Source organism: Haemorhous mexicanus, chromosome 13, assembly GCF_027477595.1.
Source record: "Haemorhous mexicanus isolate bHaeMex1 chromosome 13, bHaeMex1.pri, whole genome shotgun sequence".
Taxonomy (NCBI): Eukaryota; Metazoa; Chordata; class Aves; order Passeriformes; family Fringillidae; genus Haemorhous; species Haemorhous mexicanus.
Genome location: NC_082353.1, coordinates 352,206 through 373,177, shown reverse-complemented (window position 1 = coordinate 373,177; position 20,972 = coordinate 352,206). Strand labels below are relative to the sequence as shown.

At 36.1% G+C, this 20,972-nt stretch overlaps 1 protein-coding gene across 9 annotated transcripts in view; it reads left to right on the top strand.

Annotated features, from left to right (window-relative positions):
• The window catches only part of GOLGA4 (golgin A4), a 78,091-nt gene that overhangs the window by 38,182 nt on the left and 18,937 nt on the right, over positions 1-20,972 (top strand). For 6 of the 9 annotated variants that reach the window (XM_059858632.1, XM_059858634.1, XM_059858630.1 and 3 more), the window contains 6 exons: positions 5,790-5,968; positions 6,995-7,126; positions 9,535-9,708; positions 12,654-16,732; positions 17,422-17,543; positions 18,686-18,816. In XM_059858632.1, the coding sequence (XP_059714615.1) occupies positions 5,790-5,968; positions 6,995-7,126; positions 9,535-9,708; positions 12,654-16,732; positions 17,422-17,543; positions 18,686-18,816 (4,817 nt within the window). The remainder of the gene's footprint in view (positions 1-5,789; positions 5,969-6,994; positions 7,127-9,534; positions 9,709-12,653; positions 16,733-17,421; positions 17,544-18,685; positions 18,817-20,972) is intronic. The other 3 variants (XM_059858636.1, XM_059858629.1, XM_059858633.1) reach the window with 2 other exon arrangements.

Below are 20,972 nucleotides of genomic sequence, written 5' to 3'. Positions count from 1 at the left end.
ATTTTAAAGATTAATTTGGATAGATCATTCTGCTGTAATGCAGAAAACCAGCTGAAATATCCATCTTGTGAATGTAACAAACATTTTCATTAGGTGGCTTCCTCTCCTACCCTTTCAAGATTACATGTGTCTTTTTAGTTCTGGAAATTCATACTTCAGAAGTCAGTCAGTCCTATTACAGTTGTATTTTGTTTGGTACTGGGAGACTAGGAAGCTCTTCATGATTAAAAAAAGAAGGTGAAGAATCTTTTAATACTTCTGTAGATATGAAATTAATATCACAATTGTATGCAATAGTGTTTCTTGAGGCAGGAGAAACAATTATGAATTATTAATGTACTATCCACACACACTAATTAATACAGTAATTCCTTCAAGTTTGCCTGGCCAGAAGCTGAAATCAGGTTAGAGATGATTCTGTAGACAACTGGAAAACTTTCTGTTGTAATGAGAAGTAATTTAATTGGAATGAATGTTGTGTTGAGTACATTATACTTTTCCAGGGGGAGATTTGTGTGTTAAATGTGCTCTTTTTTAAACAAAAATTTCAAGTACTTTGGTTGATTACAGTGCATAAGTATCAACTTTACCTTTGAGTGTGTTTATTTATTATAGTCTTTTAAGCATGCGTATATGTGTGTTGGAACCCTTGAAATATTAATTAACACTGCTTTTAAGACAGAATTGTAAGGTGACCTTTATTATATTTTCCTATTACATCCTTGGCTTAATATATTCCAAAAATATTGTAATCTACAGTGTTAGTGTGGTTCAATACAGTTGAACTAAATTATTTGAGAAAACCACCTTGCATACCCAGAGAGCCTGAAATTCCTTTTTAGGCCTCAGCCTTTGAGATGTAATGGATTTATGAATTGGGCAATTTCATGTATTTGAGGTCAACATTTAAAAGTTCTGGGTTTTGGATAGTTAATGAGAGGTGACTTTCACAGAACCACAGAATTGGTAAGGTTGGAATGGACCACAGTGTATCATCTGGTCCAACCTCCCTGCTCTGCTAGTGTCATCACAGACGACATGGCACAGAACTGTATGTAGACTGTTATATTCTAGACATCTTTTCTTATGTCATGGTTTAGTGAAGAACTCAAATAATGGAATTAAGTAGAAATGTTAATTTCATTTATGTTATAGTAAAATAAGAATAAGCATAATACACTTGAAATTAACTTTGTAGTAAATTTGTAGTGCTGCTTGGAGACTAAAAATTGGTATAGATTTCCGTGTCATCTTGCCTATTGTTACATATCCGGCATTTTTCTTTGTAAATCAGGACTTTAGTGAGTTGCTCCAGTGTTCGATTTAATGTAAATGCCTTTTTGTGTAACGAAATCTTGAAAAGATATGTATGCTTATTTTTTGTTGTGTACAAAACAGTATAAACTGTAATTTGGTCTCCCCAGTTGAGTTCTTTTTCTTTTTGTAGTTAGAGGTACATTATGTTGAAATCTCTCAGAGCATCTTGTTTTTGTGCATCCACATATGCCAGTAAGTGAATCTTGGTGCCTTTCCCAAGCCTTATATGAATAGGACTGGGGTAAGGGTGCAGTTTTTTTTTACAACACACATTGAGTGCTTGAACTGTGTTCTGAAAAGTAAATTCTCTGCTTCTCAGGCATTTCTACTTGAGGTAACTGCAACACATTTCTTTTTTTACTTCAACAAAGATCTTTTTAGTATTTGTAAATTTTGAGCTAAACTTAAGTTTTTTTCTCTTGAGATTACCTAGCCTAAGTACTTTATGACTTCTCAGGATGGAGATTACTGACTTACTAATAGTCTATGAGCAAACAAAGTCTTTAGAAAGCAAATCCTATTTGTAGGCAGCATTTCTTTTGCAAGCTTAATTAACATATGCTTTGCACCTTTCTTCAGTGGAAAAACCAGGCTTGGACTGTGCATTTAAAATCCTGCCTAGATGCACAAGTTTGCTATAGGAATGATTTCAACTTTTTTTTTTTCAAAATTTGGACCCGATGCCTGATCTCAGCCCTCAGAAATTGAACGTGAATCTCTCCTTTGCCAGCTGGTTTACAAAGCTGGTTTGCTTCCTTCACAGTGTTTATCACAAGGAGGCTCTCTAGACAAAGAGAAAAGGTATGCAGCACCAGCCGAGGAAACCAGAAGGCTTTGCAGTGCAAAATGTTACTCTGGGTGGGAGGGGCAAGGTGAAGGGAACTGAGACTGGTACTTTGGAGTCATGTAGGTAGTCAACTGTCCACCACATGTAGTATAAAAAACAGTTTTGCAAACCTCACACTCCTAAACTCTGCTCAGACTCATTTTTTGTGATTTACATACTGCATAGGAAGGTTTTCAATTTGTCTGGCTTTGTCACATGAATGGGGTTTTGCAAGATGAACCTGAGATTCTGTTGGTGTGCTTGTTTCTATTTCTGATTTGCTAATATGCCTTTGTGAGACTTCATTCAACCAAGACTTGGTTGAAAGATCTTCCCTGAACAGAGTTCTGCAGGCTGGAGAAGAATGCAGAGGCAGTGCCTTTACTCTCTACATTCAGAGTATGTATATTTAAATAAAAGCATGGACTTTATTTCATGCTTTGATACAGAGAATTAAAATCTCTCACAGATTAAGAGTAACAGTGATAATAGAGACCACATTCTGTCTGCTTGATGATAGTTTAGCCCTCTGCTAGTTTGAAACGAGGTTGTGTCCAGCTATACTAGAATAACTACTTTAAATGAAAATATTATTTTTTGCTTAAGGGCTAAATGTGCCTGAGATGCGTATAATTTAACTTTTAGAGTCCCGGCCATGTTTCTGTGAAGTATTGCTTCTTTGTGCTTTCGTACCCTCTTTTTAACCATCAGCTTTTGTCTTGTTTTTGTATTAGCATCCTGCTTGTGATTATGGTGATGCAGCTTTTGTAATGCATATTTCTCAGAATTCCATATCAATAGTCAATCCTGTTGTGAGCCTGGATCTTCTCTTTGGCTGACCTGTGGGCTATGGCAAATGTATTCTCTTCCCTTTTGCAGAAGGAGAGAATACAAATGAAAATAAATGAAAAAGAAAATAATGTTTTCTCAAATGAAAATAACATACATGATGCTCAGAACAAGAATCAGAAAATGTGTATGGAAAAGTGAAATAACTTAATGTTCTACTTGCAGGCTTTAGTTTCAAGCTGTACTTTGCAAAGGTCCATAGTGTGGGGTGGATTTTTGTTTTATTTTATATTTTTGTTCGCTTGTTTGGTTCGTTTTTTGTTTGGTTTTGGAAAAAGATGATGCTGCAATACTGAACGACTTTGCCAGTTTAGCTTTGCCTGCTTTTGTTAGAACTGAGAGGAGCATCAGGGAAGTCATTACCATTCTCAAAACACAGTTTTGCATTATTCTTCAGTATTCATAATCATCTTGTGCCTGGTGTCGCAAGGGGGGAGAACTTGAGTCCTGCAGATGGCACATGGCAAAATGCCTTCATAGGGCTGTGAAGAACTGCAAAATAAGGAACTATAAACCTTGTGCCTGCTTGTATTACATTTTAGACTGTTTCTGCTTGAAATAATCTCTAGTGATCTTAATTTTTTGTAATAGTTTGAGCATTTAAGCAAAACCAATAGTGGAAGTGGATACAGTGGTCTGCTTTGGTATTGCCATAGTCTATAACAGCCCCATTTTGCCTTAAAACATGATTGTTGCTGTGAGTAGTCAGAAAAAGGCTCCCTCAAAAAACAGAAGAAAATTCCGTAGAAGGTCAGAATTTGAGTGAATCCAGTTTTATGGAATTACGTTACTTGAAGACATATTTGCAGCACTGCCTCAAAAGTATAGACTGTGGTTAAAATCTTCAGTTTTTACTGTTGCCAAAAGATTTGGAATGGAAATTATTGCTCACTTCTCAAATATGTGCTTGAATATTATTAAAGATAACTTCAAAAAAAGCAAAGATTCCAATAACTGCTGTGAATGCCTACTAACTAATGATGAATCAGTAAAACTAGAGATGTGAGAGTCTGTTATGATTTTCTTTTGGGAACAGAATTTATTGGAAGAAAGCTTAACATACTAAATAACACTTCATAAGTTATTTTTTTCTGTTTCATTGCAAAATAGAGTCCCAGTAGTTCAGGGTATAATATAATAATATACTTTTAGGGGCTTGTGCTCTGATAAATTACAGTCTTAATGTTGGCATTGTGATTTTGAATTTTACACAGGTGTTTTGCCAAAATTCTGTTATGTGACCGTATAGTAGGATGTTCTGAGACTAAATTTTTCTAATAATGCTTCAGGGGTTTTCTGTTGCAGCAGGTAGAGTGCCACAGCCTTCCCAGAGGAACGTCTTTAAGAAGAGGTGCTGGGTGCACCGGCACGTCTCACTCTTGCCGAGAGATTTCAGCTCTTGGGTGATTTCAGCCACGAGCAACGCAGAAGGAAGGGACGGAGTCTTCATATGGGGTTGCACGGAGGGTCTTTATTGAGCTCCTACCTTGAAGGAGTCCAGGGACAAAAAACTCCTTTTGGCAGAGAGAGCAGGGGTTGGTTTATATAGGGATAGCGAGGGGTGGGGCAGAACATCAGAATGAATGAGATGAGGGCACAGAGGTGGAACAAAGGAGAAGGGCCAATAGGATACATAGAATCAACATATGGCAACAATGCATTCTTTGGGAAGCTTTTTTCCTCACCATGACCAAGGAGGTTGCTGCTTAAGGGTTGTCCCTCCAAGGGAGCGTGGTAAGCTTTTCCCCAGCCAGTTTACCATCCTCCACAGTTTTCCACATTCATGATCCATTCAGGAAAAGAGATTTCCCTAATAATGATTGAACTCTAGTCTTGTGTGATTCTGTATAGACTCTGACATCAGTTGTCGTGAGTTTTAGGGTTATTGAATAAATAAACAAGCTCACAATACTGGAATTTATTTCCTTTCTTTTTATATCTAAATTTTCATCTGTGAAGTGAATAAAGCATGTTAGACTACTTCTCCTTAGCATGAGATGAAGTTGTGGAATTATTGCTTCTATTTTGTAAATTAAAATGTGTTTCAGTGGATTTGTGCATCCTGAGCAAGAGTAAATAAATCTCAACACTGCAGCTTGAGTGTTCTTTTGAAACAACTTACAGCTATTCAAGTTTTCTGGGAGCAAATCTTAACTTTTAATTTTTTTTTTTTTTTTTTTTTTATTTGTGAAGTTAGAAGTGCCAGATAGTCAACTACTACACTGATAGAAGTGTAATGTAAGAAGTGTAAATTAAATGTAAGTAGTGAGATAATGAAATTAGCAAAGCCATCTCTGTGGACCCTATGAAACACAGTTTAAAGAAACCATTCTCTAGGTTTTACCATTTGGAATTACTCTTAGGTATATAAAATGTCTGATATTATACATTAGTGTTCTATTCAGGAGAAACTCTTCATGACCTGCTAATAACTGACTTGCATAGTAGTCATTCTTGGTTTGTTTCTGTCTGCTTGTTTTAGTATGAATTACCTTTCTTTGTGCAGCTATTTTCCACTTCTTCAAAGTTTACTCAGCAGGTTTAGGCAGAAGAGGAGTGTTATAGTTCATTCATTAATATGGTTTATGCATTTCATAGTGATTTTAGGCAAAGAAATAGAAGATACAGGATGTATTGGAAGAAATTCACATCTATTTGTCAGTTCTCTTTCCTTTCTAGAAAATAAACATGTGAATTCTTGGTTAATTCCTAAGTTAATTCTATTCTTTTTGTGAAATTCTTCTATCAAAATATATAGATATTTCTCAATTATCATATACTTTTTTTTTCTTCACAGCTTTTGAAGAGCTTGAGAAGGCTGTAAGTCTTGCCCAAAAGACAGAGGAAGCCCGGAAAAAACTGCAAATAGAAATGGATGAAAAAATTAAAGCAATAGAAAAGGCAAGTGAAGAAGAGAGAGTAAATCTTCAATGGGAATTAACCAGAGTGAAACAAGAGGTGGTTGAGATTATGAAGGTAAAAACTTCATTACAGTTAAGCCATTTTGTAAAATATATCAGTATGACAGAACTCTGTTATAAAGCTTTTGCTAGTTAATAAAACTGATAAAAATTATTTTCTGTGATTAAAGATTTACTTAATGAAAAGCAGAAAACTCTTCATACATGTTTTTGCTTCAGCAATTTAAATCAGTTCATTAATGGCACATAAAAATAAATAATATTATTCTTTGCTTCACAGTATTTAATAAAATTGTTTATTAAAATTATACTTGAGACTTTAAACAGAGACAAGAAAACATTAATGACAGGAAGCTCACACATCTCCATCAGGATCTTGGGTTTTAATCACTTTTACCTTTTAATCATTATCCCAGCTGAGTATGTGTAAATGTTTAAGAACTTATTGCCATATTGTTTGTGGGTTAAAAGTTTCTATAATTTGCTTCTTCTGGTGTATTTAGTTAGGAATTGCTGGAATACTTCACATGCCTTGCAAAGCTGTAAATTTGAACATCCTTAAGTTACAGTTCTTGTAATGATATTCACAATGGTATTAATTTTTCTAAGAGAATACAGTGATGCTTTAAGGGGACCACTGACGTGCTTCACATTATTCTTAAATAAAGCACATATGTAGGTTGTAGATAACTGTCTACACAGAGTATCACCACTTGACTTTCTGGCTCATAAAATAAGAATACTTGGAAAGCTACAAAAAAGTTCCTTTTCCAATGTGTTATCATGTTTGAACTGGAAACACCAAGTTTGCCTTGGAAGAAGAGTCTTTAGAAACAACTAAATGTGTCTTTAGTACAACTATGAAAGACTTGAGAAGGAAGATGGATAATTTAAAGCTTGAAAATAAGAACTGCCAGGGCTTAATATTAAGCACTCCAAGTGATCGTAACTTATTCAAAGGAAGCAAAGAGGTGGTTCCAGTTTCTTCTGTCTGTCTGCACTATTTTCTTATTAAGAAAAAATAGAAAGTGTTTTGTTAGTTAATATTTTGAAATTAGTTTTTTCTGACTTTGATTCACAGAAATCTTCAGAGGAACGAGTTGCTGAACTAGAAAAAATCTATAAAAAAGAACTGGCTACCAAAGATCAGGAGTTAAATGAGAGATTACAGGCTCAAGAAAAGGTATTCCAGGAGAAGATGAAGGCAGCTCTTGTAAGTAAACCTAATGCATAAAAGACATTTCTCTAAATGTGAGTTAGGATTAGAAGCCTGGAGTTGACACTATTCCACAGTGAGAGTCCTCCTGTGCTCAAAGATAGGAGTACTTTCCAAAAGTCAAATAGCTCAGAGACTTCAGCAACATGATAAGAAAGCAGCTGCAATGATCCATACTGAGTAATGATAACTTATAGTAGTAATAGTAATAACTTAGTAATGATATCACTGTCAGTGCTCAGCTGTATCTTGTGGAAACTATTTATTTTTTTGAAATTTTTTTAGACTTGCTTTATAGTATCTTTCTGTGGATCACTGGCATTCAGGCCCAGGAACTAGAGTAAAAGAAATACAAAAAATGAGGCTGTTTGAAAAGTGTTTGTATAGTTTATATAGTTTGTATAGTTTGTCTGGTTGTATTGTGTTATGTTAACCCTGTTAATAGTTAACAGGGTTAACTATTCATAGCATTTGACATCAGAAAAAAAATTTCTTAGGGATCAGACTGGGAAGAATTGTTGGAATTCTTTGCACTTTTTCATGAACTGCAATCCAATAATAATGTAATTTTGACTAAATAGTTGATATATATGTAACATATATGTATATATATCATCTCAATATATCTATTACAAATAGCGGATTGATTTTTGTTCCCCTCCATGATGGATAGTGACTAGGATTGAGAGACTTTGACAGCCCTGTCCCGAGTATATTTTTCTACCTGTTTCAGAGGTTACTTCCTTAATTGTAAGAAACAAGCTTAAAAATATCTTAGCAGTGGAATCAAGTGAGAACAGACCTATCTTGGTTTACGAGAGCGGTGTCTGCTAGGGAAGGCAGAAAAAGCCTCCCTTGGAATGGAGAATGTAAACCCCCTCCCTCCAAATTATTAGAATCATGAAATTAAGGGGCTCTCAGGCAAAGATATGGGAATAAGAATAACAGTTCTTTACTAGTATGTATAATATAGCAAACAAGCAACAACAACTACAGCATTAACAACAAACAGAACCCGGGACCCGACGACAGCCTTTTGGCAGCGGCGCTTCCCCCTTTGGTGTCGTTACAGTTCACAGCCGGCAGGGGCGCTGTTAGCTCTCAGTGGACAGCGCAGGTGCGATGATTCCCCCATGCGTGCAGGGGGTGCTCCGACGTGGGCTCGGGGAGCACGTGGCAGTGGTGGCTTTTGTCTGAAGACGGGAAGGAGTGGAAGAGAGGCTTTGCTTCACAAGCCCTTGGGGCAGCCAGTTACTGTGCCCCTAGCAGGACTCTTGGAAAGCATAAAGCTGGGCCGGCAGGATGTCTCGGCAGGCAGAGGGTGAGGGACTCCCAGCAGGGCAGGGAGAGCTGAGCTCAGGATCCCGGCATCTGACCAGATGGTGATAGGTATCTTTTTTAGTGAGGTAGGTGTTAATAAGGTCCCAGTTCAGTGGCTGTTCTCATGAGCACAGACTCACCCCATGGTAGAAGAAGCAGCTGTGGGCTAGGCTCCGGCAGCAGCAGTGGAATTCCTTTCCCCAACAGCAGTGGCTCTAGGAGCTGCACCCAGCCTCTTCCCCCAGCCAGAAAGAAAAAAAAAACCTCCCCAAAAAACCCAAAGTAGTTTCCCTCTCCCTGCCATCAGTGCTTATTAGCAACTCAATGGGAACAAAATTCCAGAAATAACAAGGAAGGAACAGAAAAAAAAAAAACCAAAAAACAAGCCAAAACCCAACTCCCAACAATTCCTCTCAGATGTTAATCTCAATTAATAGTGGTAAACAAACCAAAATGGAAGGCATTATGCTTTTCATGCAAAGACAAGGGGTGTGAGAAATGGCTACTCACTTTTCATAAATTTAGAAAGGTTTATTAAACCTTATCAAAAATCAACAGAAGACTGAATAAAGAAAATTTTCCCCACCATGTGCTCACCCACACAATGGAGATTTTGCCTTTTAACCCTTTAGCCCATCTCACAATTCTGTCCATCTACTCCTTCTTCACTGTCCACCTTCTTCACTGTCCAGTGCTGGAGTTTACTTCTTCAAATCCTGATTGGAGGTCAGATGTCACCATAGTGACAAGCCGACCCTCCCAGATGTTCCAACCCCAGATGTCCCTTGATAACAACAAAGGGGGTAAAACATAACTATAAATCTATAAAACTTTTCCTAACCTATATACATGATATTTGTCTGTTAATTGTGAGAGTCAATCATCTCATTACTCATCTATCACAAGGGGTTTCCAAGAAAAGCAAGAAGTGATTTGTTGCAGTTATATTTCACAAATTGAATACAATCTCCATTTGTTTTTGTGTAGAAAATAAAGGTGATTAGCATATGACTCCTATTAACTTGAAATATCTGATCATAATGTTCTTGAAGGTGTGATGATTTTTTTTATAATTTATTGTTTAGTTGTTCTTCTTCATGCAGGAAAAAAATCAGAGTGAGTGCTTAAAAGTCCTTCAAGAGCAAGAGCAGCAAGAATCCATAGCCTTAGAAGAATTAGAGCTGCAGAAGAAAGCTATCCAGTCTGAGTGTGACAAGAAAGTTGAGAAGGTGCATCAAGAGTTAGAGACTTGTAGAACTGTGAGTAAAGATTCCAAAAGACTAAGCATTTACAAGTACGTATTTAATTGTGACAAGTTTACAAATGGTGATTTGTTGTGATTGGGTTTTGTGGGATTAAAGTGACATAAGTTTAATATATTGCCATGCTATTCTGCAGCCCCTAGTTTTTTTTTAAGATTAGGTGTCTTGATGCCTTGAGAGGCTGATCTGGAACAGAGACTAGACAGAGCTAAGAGAATAAAGTAGGTATTTATTAAAAGGCCTTAAAAGGATACACCTTGGGCAGTACAAGAGCCTGGCCAGGGCTGCACCCAAGATGGACACAAAATGGCCATGAGGTTTCACACTTTTATCCATTTGCATATTGGGGTTAATTGTCCAATTACAGCTGCAGATTATGAAGTCCCGTCCATCTTGTTTTCTCTCTTCAGTCCACAGTTGTTTATGCTTTTTGGACCAGAAACTTGTAATGGTTGTCCTTGGTCTCAAGCTGGAAAAGGATTGTTTTGTCTACCTACTCTGTGAAGAGTACTTACTATCACTTAAATATGAAGCTCAAAACTACACACCTAGGCAGCACAGAATCTGACAAATATGAAAACTAAAACGTAAGGCATCAGCAAAATGTAGAAATACATTCGCTTTATAGCATTGTGTGGGATATGAATTTGTATCCATTTATTTAATTTTTAGGTATGTTATAAAGAGGAGTTAAATTTCACGATGTTTAATTTCTGGGTACTGCTATCTTACAAATGTTTATAAGGATACTTCAGTAAGTGTTACAAATGAGAATTTGAGATCACTTAAGAAAATCAGCAGCAAGGGTATCAGTGAAAGCCAGATTTAATATTAAGCAACAGCACAACAAAGTTCGTGTGCAAGATTCAGTCTACTACTTAGAGGACAGTTAAAGCACACTAAGGAAAAACAAGCAACAACAAAACCAAACAAAATCCAGGAAATCAAACAGAATTGAACTGGGAACTGTCACAGACACATTTTATGAAAAATCCTTTCCTTACGATTTTTTCTCCTGAGAAGCTGAAAGGTCTCAGGAACAAAATGTAAACAATAATTATCTGCTGCTGTGGAATGCAATGGGTGCATCTTTGATTGGTCTCATGTGGTTGTTTCTAATTCATAGCCAATCTCAGTCCAGCTGTCTCAGACTGTGTGGTCAGTCTGAGACAGCTGGACAAGATTTTATTATAATTTCTTTCTTTTCCTTTGCTTGCAAGCCTTCTGATGAAATCCTTTCTTCTATTCTTTTACTATAGTTTTAATATAATATATATCATAAAATAATAAATCAGCCTTCAACATGGAGTCATCTTTCTCATCTCTTCCCTCTTCCTCGGACCCCTGTGAACACCACCACAGGGAACTGTCTAGGGGGTGTGTGTGATAAAAGGACAGTGAGAGCACAGATGAAAAGGAATACGGCCTAAAAGTTTAACAGCACTCAAACTTAAGAGTACTTTTACTTAAATTATACCTTAAACCTAGCAATTTAACAAAGGAATCACACTCAACTAATGCCTAACTCAGCTTACAACAATTGTTACCTTAACAATTTAAGAAAGGAATAACATTTAACAGCATTTAACCTATAAGTTAAAATTAGCAACTTAGCAAAGAAAACACTTAGCTGCATTCCACTTAGCTTATAACTCAGTGACTTAATCTTATTACAGGTCTAACATACATAGATACCTAAGGTGCTTAAAAATCTAAGAAAGCAGCATTTCTCCTAGCTTTGCTATAGCATATGCTCATGTGAATGCACACAGACATAAACAGTTAGTGCCAGCAAGGTGCCTGTGAAAAATTCCCCTGAAGGGAAGTGAAATACTCACTTTGGATGCCTTTGCACCTCCCGAACGAGTGAAGGGTTGTGTCTTGAGGAGTGAGGGTGTTGGCCCTGAAATCGTAATTTTTTTTTGTCGATCCTCCAAGTACAAAAATCTTGACAGTGCACTATTCTGACAGGTGTCCCACTTAGAGGGAGATGGCTGGTTGCAGCCTGCTGTGGTTCAGGAGAGCTCAAAGGGCCCCATTTTGGGACTGCTGTTTACGGGATCACTAGAGAGTGGGCTTTAGTCATAAGAATGTTTCATTGTGGCCACAGTTGTGTTGGCACTTTCTTTAATAGGGTGAGAACAGGGATTTTATGCCATTCAGGCAAGAAAAATAGTTTCCAATGCTGTTCATAAGGAAAACCTGAGCTTGTTAGACAGCAGCAGTTCCTGGGAATAGACAGGGTTTTTGCTAAGCTTGGGAAGAGCTGAGTCCAATTACTGTTTTTTCAAGGCCGAGGCCTAATGAGCATTTCTCATATATCAGTGCAGCCTGAGAGGAGGGGGGAGTGCACCACCACGGTAAGCAAAAAGATTTGCTTACATTTTTGAAATGTCCATTGCTTTATGTAATAAGTAAGACTGTATTTTCTGCTAATGCAAGTTTGTACATTATTCCACCACTCCCAGATATTTGTTTCAAAGTTTTGCCTAAAGAAACATTAAAGCTTTACAGCAGCATTTCCATGGGAGGTAGAATTATGATAAATCAGTAGGCACATACAAAACTCCATAATACTATTGTAAATTCCCTATATTTTTCATCCTATATGTTGGTACTTTAGTTTAAGAAGAAAATGTGAACATACCTCTCATAAATATCACTACTTACTTTATTTGAATTAGTTACATTATTTTTAGGTTTTTGTGTTTATTTTCACTGTAGTGAGATAGGGAGTTTTTTATTAATTAGCTAACTCTCCATTATGGAAGCAAAAATGAGAACAAACCAGATGAATGAAAAGCTTATTTAAGAAGTTGACATTCACTAAAAATAATGGAATAAATAACCTGGAGTTATGTGAACCTGGTAAGATTTTTAAAAGATTAATCAAATTTTTACCTTTTGAATATTCATATTCTTTTAAAACTGTATTCTAACAGAGGATTCTTGAACTGGAAAGCTCTCTTGCAAAGTATTTGCAAGATGACAGAAAGCAGTCGGAGGAATTAAATACTCTCATAGCGTCTGAAAAAACCCAGCACAGTAAGGAAATCAATGATATGGTTGAAAAACACAATAAAGAACTGGAGAATGTGAAACAGCAGGAAGAAAAGTTTTGGACAGAAAAACTTGAAATTTTAAAGCAACAACAAATAACTGAAATAGAAGAAATAAGAGGGAAACAACAAGAAGAGATACAAACCATTTTAAAAGAGAAAGAAACAATTTTCTGTGCACACATAGAAGAGATGAATGAAAAAACATTAGAAAAACTTGATGTGAAACAAACAGAATTAGAAGCACTGTCTTCTGAGCTATCAGAAGCACTAAAAATACGTCATGATTTAGAGCAAGAGCTCTCAGAATTAAATACTAAAGTGTGTGAAGCTAAGCAAGAATTGAAAGGAAAGTTGGAAGAAGAGAGGAAACAGCACAATGAAGTGATTGAAACAATGTTAAAAGAGCATGAAATGTCTATTCAAGGTGTTGAGAAGGTACTCAAAGAGGAACTCAACAAGCTCAAACAATCACTGGAGGAGAAGGACAGACATTTGGAGGAGTTAAAAGCACATGAACGGAAAATGAAGGAATCTGCAGAAAGATCTGAAGCTGAACTTGTCCAAGTGTCTGCGAAGCTAGAGGAGCAAAGAATCGAAAATGTACAGAAAATAACCACTCTAACACAGCAGTATGAATGTCAACTGAAGGACCTACAAAAAAGAGCTGATGAGATGAAGAGAAATCTGACTGAGAAGGAAAATGAAATGGAGCACATGAAGAAGTTACAGAACAAGCAAGTGGAAGAGCTTAAACAGAAACTGTTAGCTGCAGAGGAGAGAATTAGTGCATTACAAGGAGAGTATGAAAGTAAACTGAAATGTCAGGAGAAGAAAGTGGAGAAAATGAAACAGAAATCAAAAGATATGCAGGAAACTTTGAAAAGTAAACTTGCTGAGCAGGAAGCTAAACTAAAAAAAGAGCTTGAAAACAAGCAGTTGGAATTCAGTCAGAAAGAGAGTGAATTTAATACTAAAATTTTGGAAATGGCACATGCCAGCTCATCTGGAATTAATGATGCAGTGTCAAAACTGGAATCTAATCAGAAAGAGCAACTAGACAGTCTTGCTGAGGACCACATGAAGAAATTGGAAGAAGTAATCCAAAGCTGGGAAAAGAAACTTAATCAGCAGATTGAAGAGCTCAAGGAGCAACATGCTATGGAACTGCAAGAGAAAGAGCAGGAAGTTGGAGACCTGAAACAGAAGCTTTTAATCTTCAGTGCTGAAAAGGAGGACTCCAGAACCAAAATAATCCAACTGAAGGAAGAACAAGTGAAAAGGGAAGAATGCCTGAAGGAGTTGCAAGAACAGCTAAGGCAGTCAGTGGCTAAGGTGAGTGCTTTGTCAGATAAGGAAAGTGACATGAAAACACAGTTGAAAAAACTGGAAGGTGATCTTAAGCAGTCCCTGAAACAGCAGACAGGACTTCAGGAACAACTCAGTAAACAGAAAGCAGTTGAAGAGAAGGACAAAGCCACAATTACTGAGCTGGCTGATACACTGAGAATCCTTGAAGAAAAACTCCAAACTGTGCAATCTTCTCAGTATAAAGATAATGAAAATTATGACAAAAAAATAGAGTCAATTTGGTCAAAAGAAACGGAGTTTAAAAGGTTGTCAGGAGAACTTGCAGCCCAGTTAGATGCTTGGAAGAATGCTGAAGCTTCATTGCAAATGAAAGGCAATGAATTAATTGAAAAATGCAGTGAAAAAATTGGCATAATAACATGTAAAATTGTACACTGTGAGCGTCAAACTGCAAAGGTTAAAGAAGCAATATTAATCAAAACAAGTAAGATAACTGAATTAGAAGCTCAGCTTAGGGAAATAACAGAGCATCATTCTGCTGCGACTACTTCTTTGCAAAAGTCAATGCAAGAACTGCAGAAGAAGGACAATTTAATTATGTCCATGAGAGCTGACATTGCAGGACTTGTAACAGAAAATAAACAATCGCAAAAAGAGGGAGGACATCAGCAGCAAGCAGCATCAGAGAAAGAAACTTGCATAACACAGCTGAGGAAAGAGTTATCTGAAAATATCAATGCTGTCACATCAATGAGGGAAGAGCTCCAGGAAAAACAGTCTGAAGTGTCTGCTCTCAACAAAACAGTTAATGACCTTAATGTTAGACTTGAAAGCACATTAAGTTTAACAGAGAAGGAAGCAGACATATCTCTGTTAAGCAACCAGTATCAAGAGGATCGGTTGCAGTTGTTAAATCAAGTAGAAGAATTATCATCCAGAGTTGAGATGCTGAGTCAAGAAAAAGCATCAGCTCTTGATCAGATAGATCATTGCACAGCCCAGCTGTCAGAGTGGAAGATGAAAGCACAAACCAAGTTTACACAAAATCATGATACTATCAAAGATTTGCAGAGCAAACTTGAATTAAGCACTACTGAAGCCAATAAAAAAGATGAAGAGCTAAATAAACTGAAGGAACAGCTGGCCAAACAAAGCAGGAATCTTGATAGTTTAAAAAGTGAATTGGAACAAAAGCAAAACAGGAGGGAAAAGGAAGAAAGTGAGTTAGCTTCAAAGCTAAAAAAACAAGCAGCAAAAATTTCTGAACTAGAAAAAGACATTGCTCAGAAAACCTTAGAAAATGATTCCTTGGTGGAGGAACTTAAAAAGTGTAATGAACAAAAAAACACAGAGAAAAAAGAAATAGTTTGGCAACTCCATCAGGCAGAGAAGGTGGCTTTTGAAAAGGAGAATAGGTTTAAGAAGGCTGAAGAAAAAGTGCTTAATCTTGAAAAGCAAATAAATTCACTGAAAGCTGATTTTGAAGCAAAGGAGAAGGAATTTGATCAAATGAAGTCAGTGATACTTAAAAGGAAAGAGGAAGAACTGAAAGAATTAGAAGAGAGACTGAATTCAGAGAACAGCATTAAGCTAGCTGATCTGAAAAAGAAGGCAGAGCAAAAAATAGGTTCTATTAGAAAGCAGTTACTGTCTCAGATGGAAGAAAAGGAACAGCAACTTAAGCAAGATAGAGATGATCAGTTAAGAAAGTTGGAGCAGAAAGTACAGGAGAGCGAAGCCAAAATTGAGTCCTTAGAAGAAAAAATTAAGTCAACAAGAGATTCCACAGAATTAGAGAAGGAGATGCTAGAAAAAGTAGAGAGTGTAAAAGCTGCTGTGGAACAAGAAAAAAATATCTTACTTGAGAGTGTCCAACAGACATACAAAGAGAAAATGCAGGTGTTACAGAAGGGCTTAACTGAAAAAGACGCATTATTGCAGAAGTATGAGAAAGAACAACAAGAGAGTAATGACTGTCATCTAGAACTGCAAAACAAACAGAAAGAACTCATTAAAAAACTAGAATGTGTTGAGAAGAGCCATCAGGAAGAGCAGGTTAGGACCAAAAGTCTCAGGAAAGAACTTGAGGAGCAAATAAAAAAATATTCATTGTTAGTGGATGAGCATGCTTGTTGTGGCAGTGTTTTAGCAAGTAGTAGGGAAGAATTGAAAGTTAAAGAACAAAAATATCTTGATATGGAGAATATAATTGGAGACTTACAGAAAAAAATGCAGGAGAAGGAGGCAGTCAGTCAGTCTTTAGAACAGAAGATAAAAGAGTTAGAAAATAATATAGTGAAGAAAACGGACGTGCTTAAGATTGAGAAGGAAGATATGACTTTAAGATATGAAGAAAAGCTAAAATGTCTACGGCAACAGTTGGGTGAAAAAAATGACAGTCTGAAAGCTTTTGAGGAAAATGCTGAAGAAAAGTCCAGATCTGTTTTGGAGCTGCAGAAGTTACTAGTGGATATGCAGAACCAGCAGAAGGACTTACAGATTAAACTGGAAGAGACTGAAGGGGAGAAACAGAAACTACGCAAAGAGGTGAATAATCTTCAAAAAGACATACGTAGTCTGCGAAAGGAACATCAGCAAGAGCTTGACATGGTAAAGAAAGAGTCATTAGAGGAAATGGAGCGAAAAATCAGGTAAATTCTTTATTCCTGTCTGTGTTACCATTTCCATATTTTGTCTCTAGCCACTAAAACCTCAAGAATACTTTTCTAAAGCTCCGTTTGCAACAAGGAAATAATGACTGATGTTTTTCTTTAATTGTTCTAAATAGACTTAGAGAAACAGAAGGAAAAGAGGTTTGACATTTGGCAGAGTAATACCATTTCTGATCTGTTTCAGTGATGGTAATTTTCAACATTGCTGAAGCATATAATATAATTCTGTTTTTCTCAAACAGGAAACGAAGTTTATTAAAACTTAGTACTGAGAGCTTCATGTTCAGTTGACATCAATAATTATTCATATGTACTGCACAAAATGCGGTACACTGCTTAGCACTTTTAATAGTTTCTCAAGCAACTCTAAAAATTCCCTAAAAATTCTTTTTATGGCATATTCTTTTCTTTCAGTTCTTCAACTTCAGCAAAAACTCCATATCTTTGGAGTGGTTCAATTCTGGGTTGTTTTTAAATGAAACACCTATGCCTACCATTGGAATTAGATAGGAGGGGAAGATAAAGCCTCCATGAATCTCACAGAATTCATATTATTCAAAACCATCCTCTTCTAAAATAGTTTTCAAGAAATTCCCAGATCTCTTGCCTTGCCTTGTGTTTTCACACAGTCTTTAAATGTTATATTTCCTTGCTGTATTTTTGTACAGATGTGAACAAGAAGACATTGAGTTAAAGCACAACTCCACCTTAAAGCAGTTAATAAGAGAGTTCAATACTCAGTTGGCTCAAAAAGAGAGAGAATTGGAAACAGCAGTAAAAGAGGCAATCAGTAAGTGCAATATTAATATAACTGTAATCAGTAAAATAGTCAGAGAATTGAATCTTCAGTTATTGCTGTCTTGGGGGAGGGATTTTACCTGTGACTGTGATAAACACAACATGTGTTTTATGAATGTCTAGAGAACTTAGGGAAATAACTTGTCTTGCTCAGGAAATAAATATTAATTGTAGTACAATTAGGAAAATACATATGTAGCTGTTCTGCAGGATGGATCTTTGATCTAGCACTCTTTACACCTGCCATGGCAAGAGTTACCCATAATAGCCAGAGGTGCCTATCTTTCTGTCATATGTATAGAAGAAAAGAAAATGAGAGTAAAATTTTGAAGGTGAAAGTGCATTGGTAAGTTTCCATTGCAATACTACTTTGTCTCCAGTAGTAAAAACTTTGACATTCCATTTTTGAATATACGGCACCTGGAGAGAAACTTACCTTTTAGAGACACTTAGATCCATGTAGGAATCAGAATTGCGTTTTCTTAGCAGCATCTTGCAGACTTCATTCACTAACCACTAACAGGTACCAACTGAATATGATGTCTGATTGTAATACAATGTGATTATAGCTAGAGTACAACATATTTTGTCTTCTCAGTCTTTTGCCACCATAGTGTAACTTGGACATTAGAAAAGTGAGAAAAAGGTGTGGTGTGATTCCAGTTACTAGAAGTACACCTACAGGTGAGGAGTTTCTGAGGATTGCAAAAGCTTCAGTTACATCTCTAGATAGAACAGGAGATAGAATTAGTTAATAAATATAGGTTGTCATCTTCTAGAAGCTAGTTCCAGCAGCAGGTAGAAAAAATTGCTCCAGGTACCAAACTGCAGACAACAAATTTCGTACATGTTAGGATCAAGGGACATAATAGTAACTGATAGTCTGGAAAAATGAATTTTCCTGTCAAGTTTTCCTTATAGTCACTTTAAAGCATTTTTTTTAAATGTAGTAAGTCCCACACTTCCTTTTCTAGAGAATATTCTGTATCATTATAATTTGTACTCCTGAGATTTTTGAATAGAACAAAATTTCCATCAGCAGTTCTGGACTTGTTATCAGTTATGACATAATTTTAAAACAAAACAAAACAAAACCATGCTTTTGTTAATATTGCCTAACTTTTTTTTTTGCAGGTAAAGCCCAGGAGGTAGAAAATGAATTAATAGAAAATCATCACATAGAGACAACACAGTTGCATAAAAAAATTATTGAAAAAGAGGATGATCTAAAAAGAACTGTGAAAAAATATGAAGAAATCCTTGAGGTAGGTACCTTTTTGAAAAGTGATACGACTACATAAATTTCAAAATTACTCTTTTTTGATTGCATATATAAATAGAAAAATTGTAGTTCTTTCTAGTAAAGCTCTTACTGCTTGAATTACACTTGATGTGTCTGGTGACCCAGCTTGCAATTAAAATATTTGTTTCTGTAGTTTATGAGCATGAAAGAACATCATAAATTAAACCCTAACTTTGATCATTCAGTAAAAATTAGGTGGCTAAGTCGTTACCTCCTTGCAGTTTGTGTGCCAGACTAGAATGAGAAAACGGAGTGGCATTTAAGCATTTAGTAGAATTGTGGTGGTGTTGGTGGTGGTGTATTGTTTTTTATAAATACAGTGTTTATGGGGCAGTCTCACTCTCTATCTCCTTCCTCTGATGCCCTGCTGAGGTTGGTGCCATAGCCCTTAAAGTAAGGTTCTGTTCCATGCAGGGTGTAATGTGTTTGCATAGTTTTTATACTAGTAAAGATTTCTTTTTTTTTCTTGCAATGAACAGGTTTTCTCCATGATATTTGCAGGTAGACATACTTTTTCTCTAGTAGCATTTCAACCAGAAGTTACCAGCCAATTTCAGTTTAAGTATACTTTACCAAGGATGCCTCTTGTTTTAGCCAAGTAAATTTTCCCAGTCCTGCCTGTCAAAAAACATTAAATGATTTTCAGTGCTAGACTCTACATCATATTAGAATGCAGGCTTTAAATTTGTTAATCTTAGTCCTCTTTGCACAAACAATGTAATAAGAGAGACTTTTCCATGAATAGAGCCAGCAGTGATAGATGTAAGTGGACTGTTTTGTGATCAGTTACCAGTCCAAAGATCTATGCACTTAACATTACTGAGTGCTTCATACTAAAAATTTCAAACATGTTAGCAGGCTGGTATGTTTCACTCTGATTTTTGAACTTCTAGCGGGATGAATAGAGTTAGCAGGGTTTTACCCTTGGAGTCCCCTTCTTTTGTTTCCTAATTTAGAAAAATTGATTGATATTAAGAAACAAGGTTGTTTTTTGGGGGGTTGTGGGGGGTTTTTTGGTTGCTTTTTTTTCTTTTGTTTTTGTGGTTTTTTTAGGTTTTTGGGGGGTTTTGTGTGTGTGTGTGTGCTTTGTTTGTTTGTTTGTGGTTTTTGTTTTGTTTTGTTTTGTTTTGTTTTGTTTTGTTTTGTTTTGTTTTGTTTTGTTTTGTTTTGTTTTGTTTTGTAGGGGGGTTTTTCATACATAGGTCTAAATTCTGCATTTCTGGAGGATTTAAATTTTTCTTACCTCAGTGTGCAGTGTGTTGCCATTCAGGTCCTTACCTACCATACCAGATAGGTATGTGATTTCACGTCATGCAGGTGTAATTCCTTTGTGTTTTCTGCTCCTTTCATCCTTAATGTCAGAAACAAGTATGGTGTAGTCATTGCATGATCTTGAAGGTTTAGGCTAATTTGAATTGAAGGACATGAGCACTGTCTTCTTTTGCATCTCACTGAAGATGGCAATGACAGTTACCTGGAACTGAAATAAACTGTAGTTTGATGTTTTAAATTACAGAATACATGGGTATTCTATATATCTGTCTTTCATAGTTATATGTGTTAGTGTTTTATTTCTGTTATTTTAGGGAATTAAAAAAAAAAAGTGAGTTTTTTTCCTGAAAGAAGTATTGCAAGCATCTCAAAAGTTGAGAAATATTTACATTAAATTGGATGTATATCATGCTCATTGACATCTCTGATAGAAATAGGAACATACACATCACCAGATTTAACCTAAAGTTACCAGTTATCACCTCACTTATACTTGACTTGGCTTACGATGTGTTTAACAAATTTCATATGGTGCAGAGAAGTTTGTCTCAAATGGTAAGAAGATGAAACAAAAATAAAGCCAATTTCAAGAGTGAATCTTGCTCATCTAGCTTTGTTGCTCTGTTGCATTTTAAACATGGTTGATCCTAAAAATTGTCTAACTTGGTTTATTTATCCTTGAAGATAAGCAAGAATCATTCCATCTGTTAAACTTAATATGATTTGCTTGTGAAGTGCTCCACTTTTGCTTTATGTGTTGTTTTCTTTTATGCAAACTTTTATCACATAAGATTTCATGAAAGTCTCCTTAATTAAAGGATTTTTAGATCAGCATAGCTAGGGAGC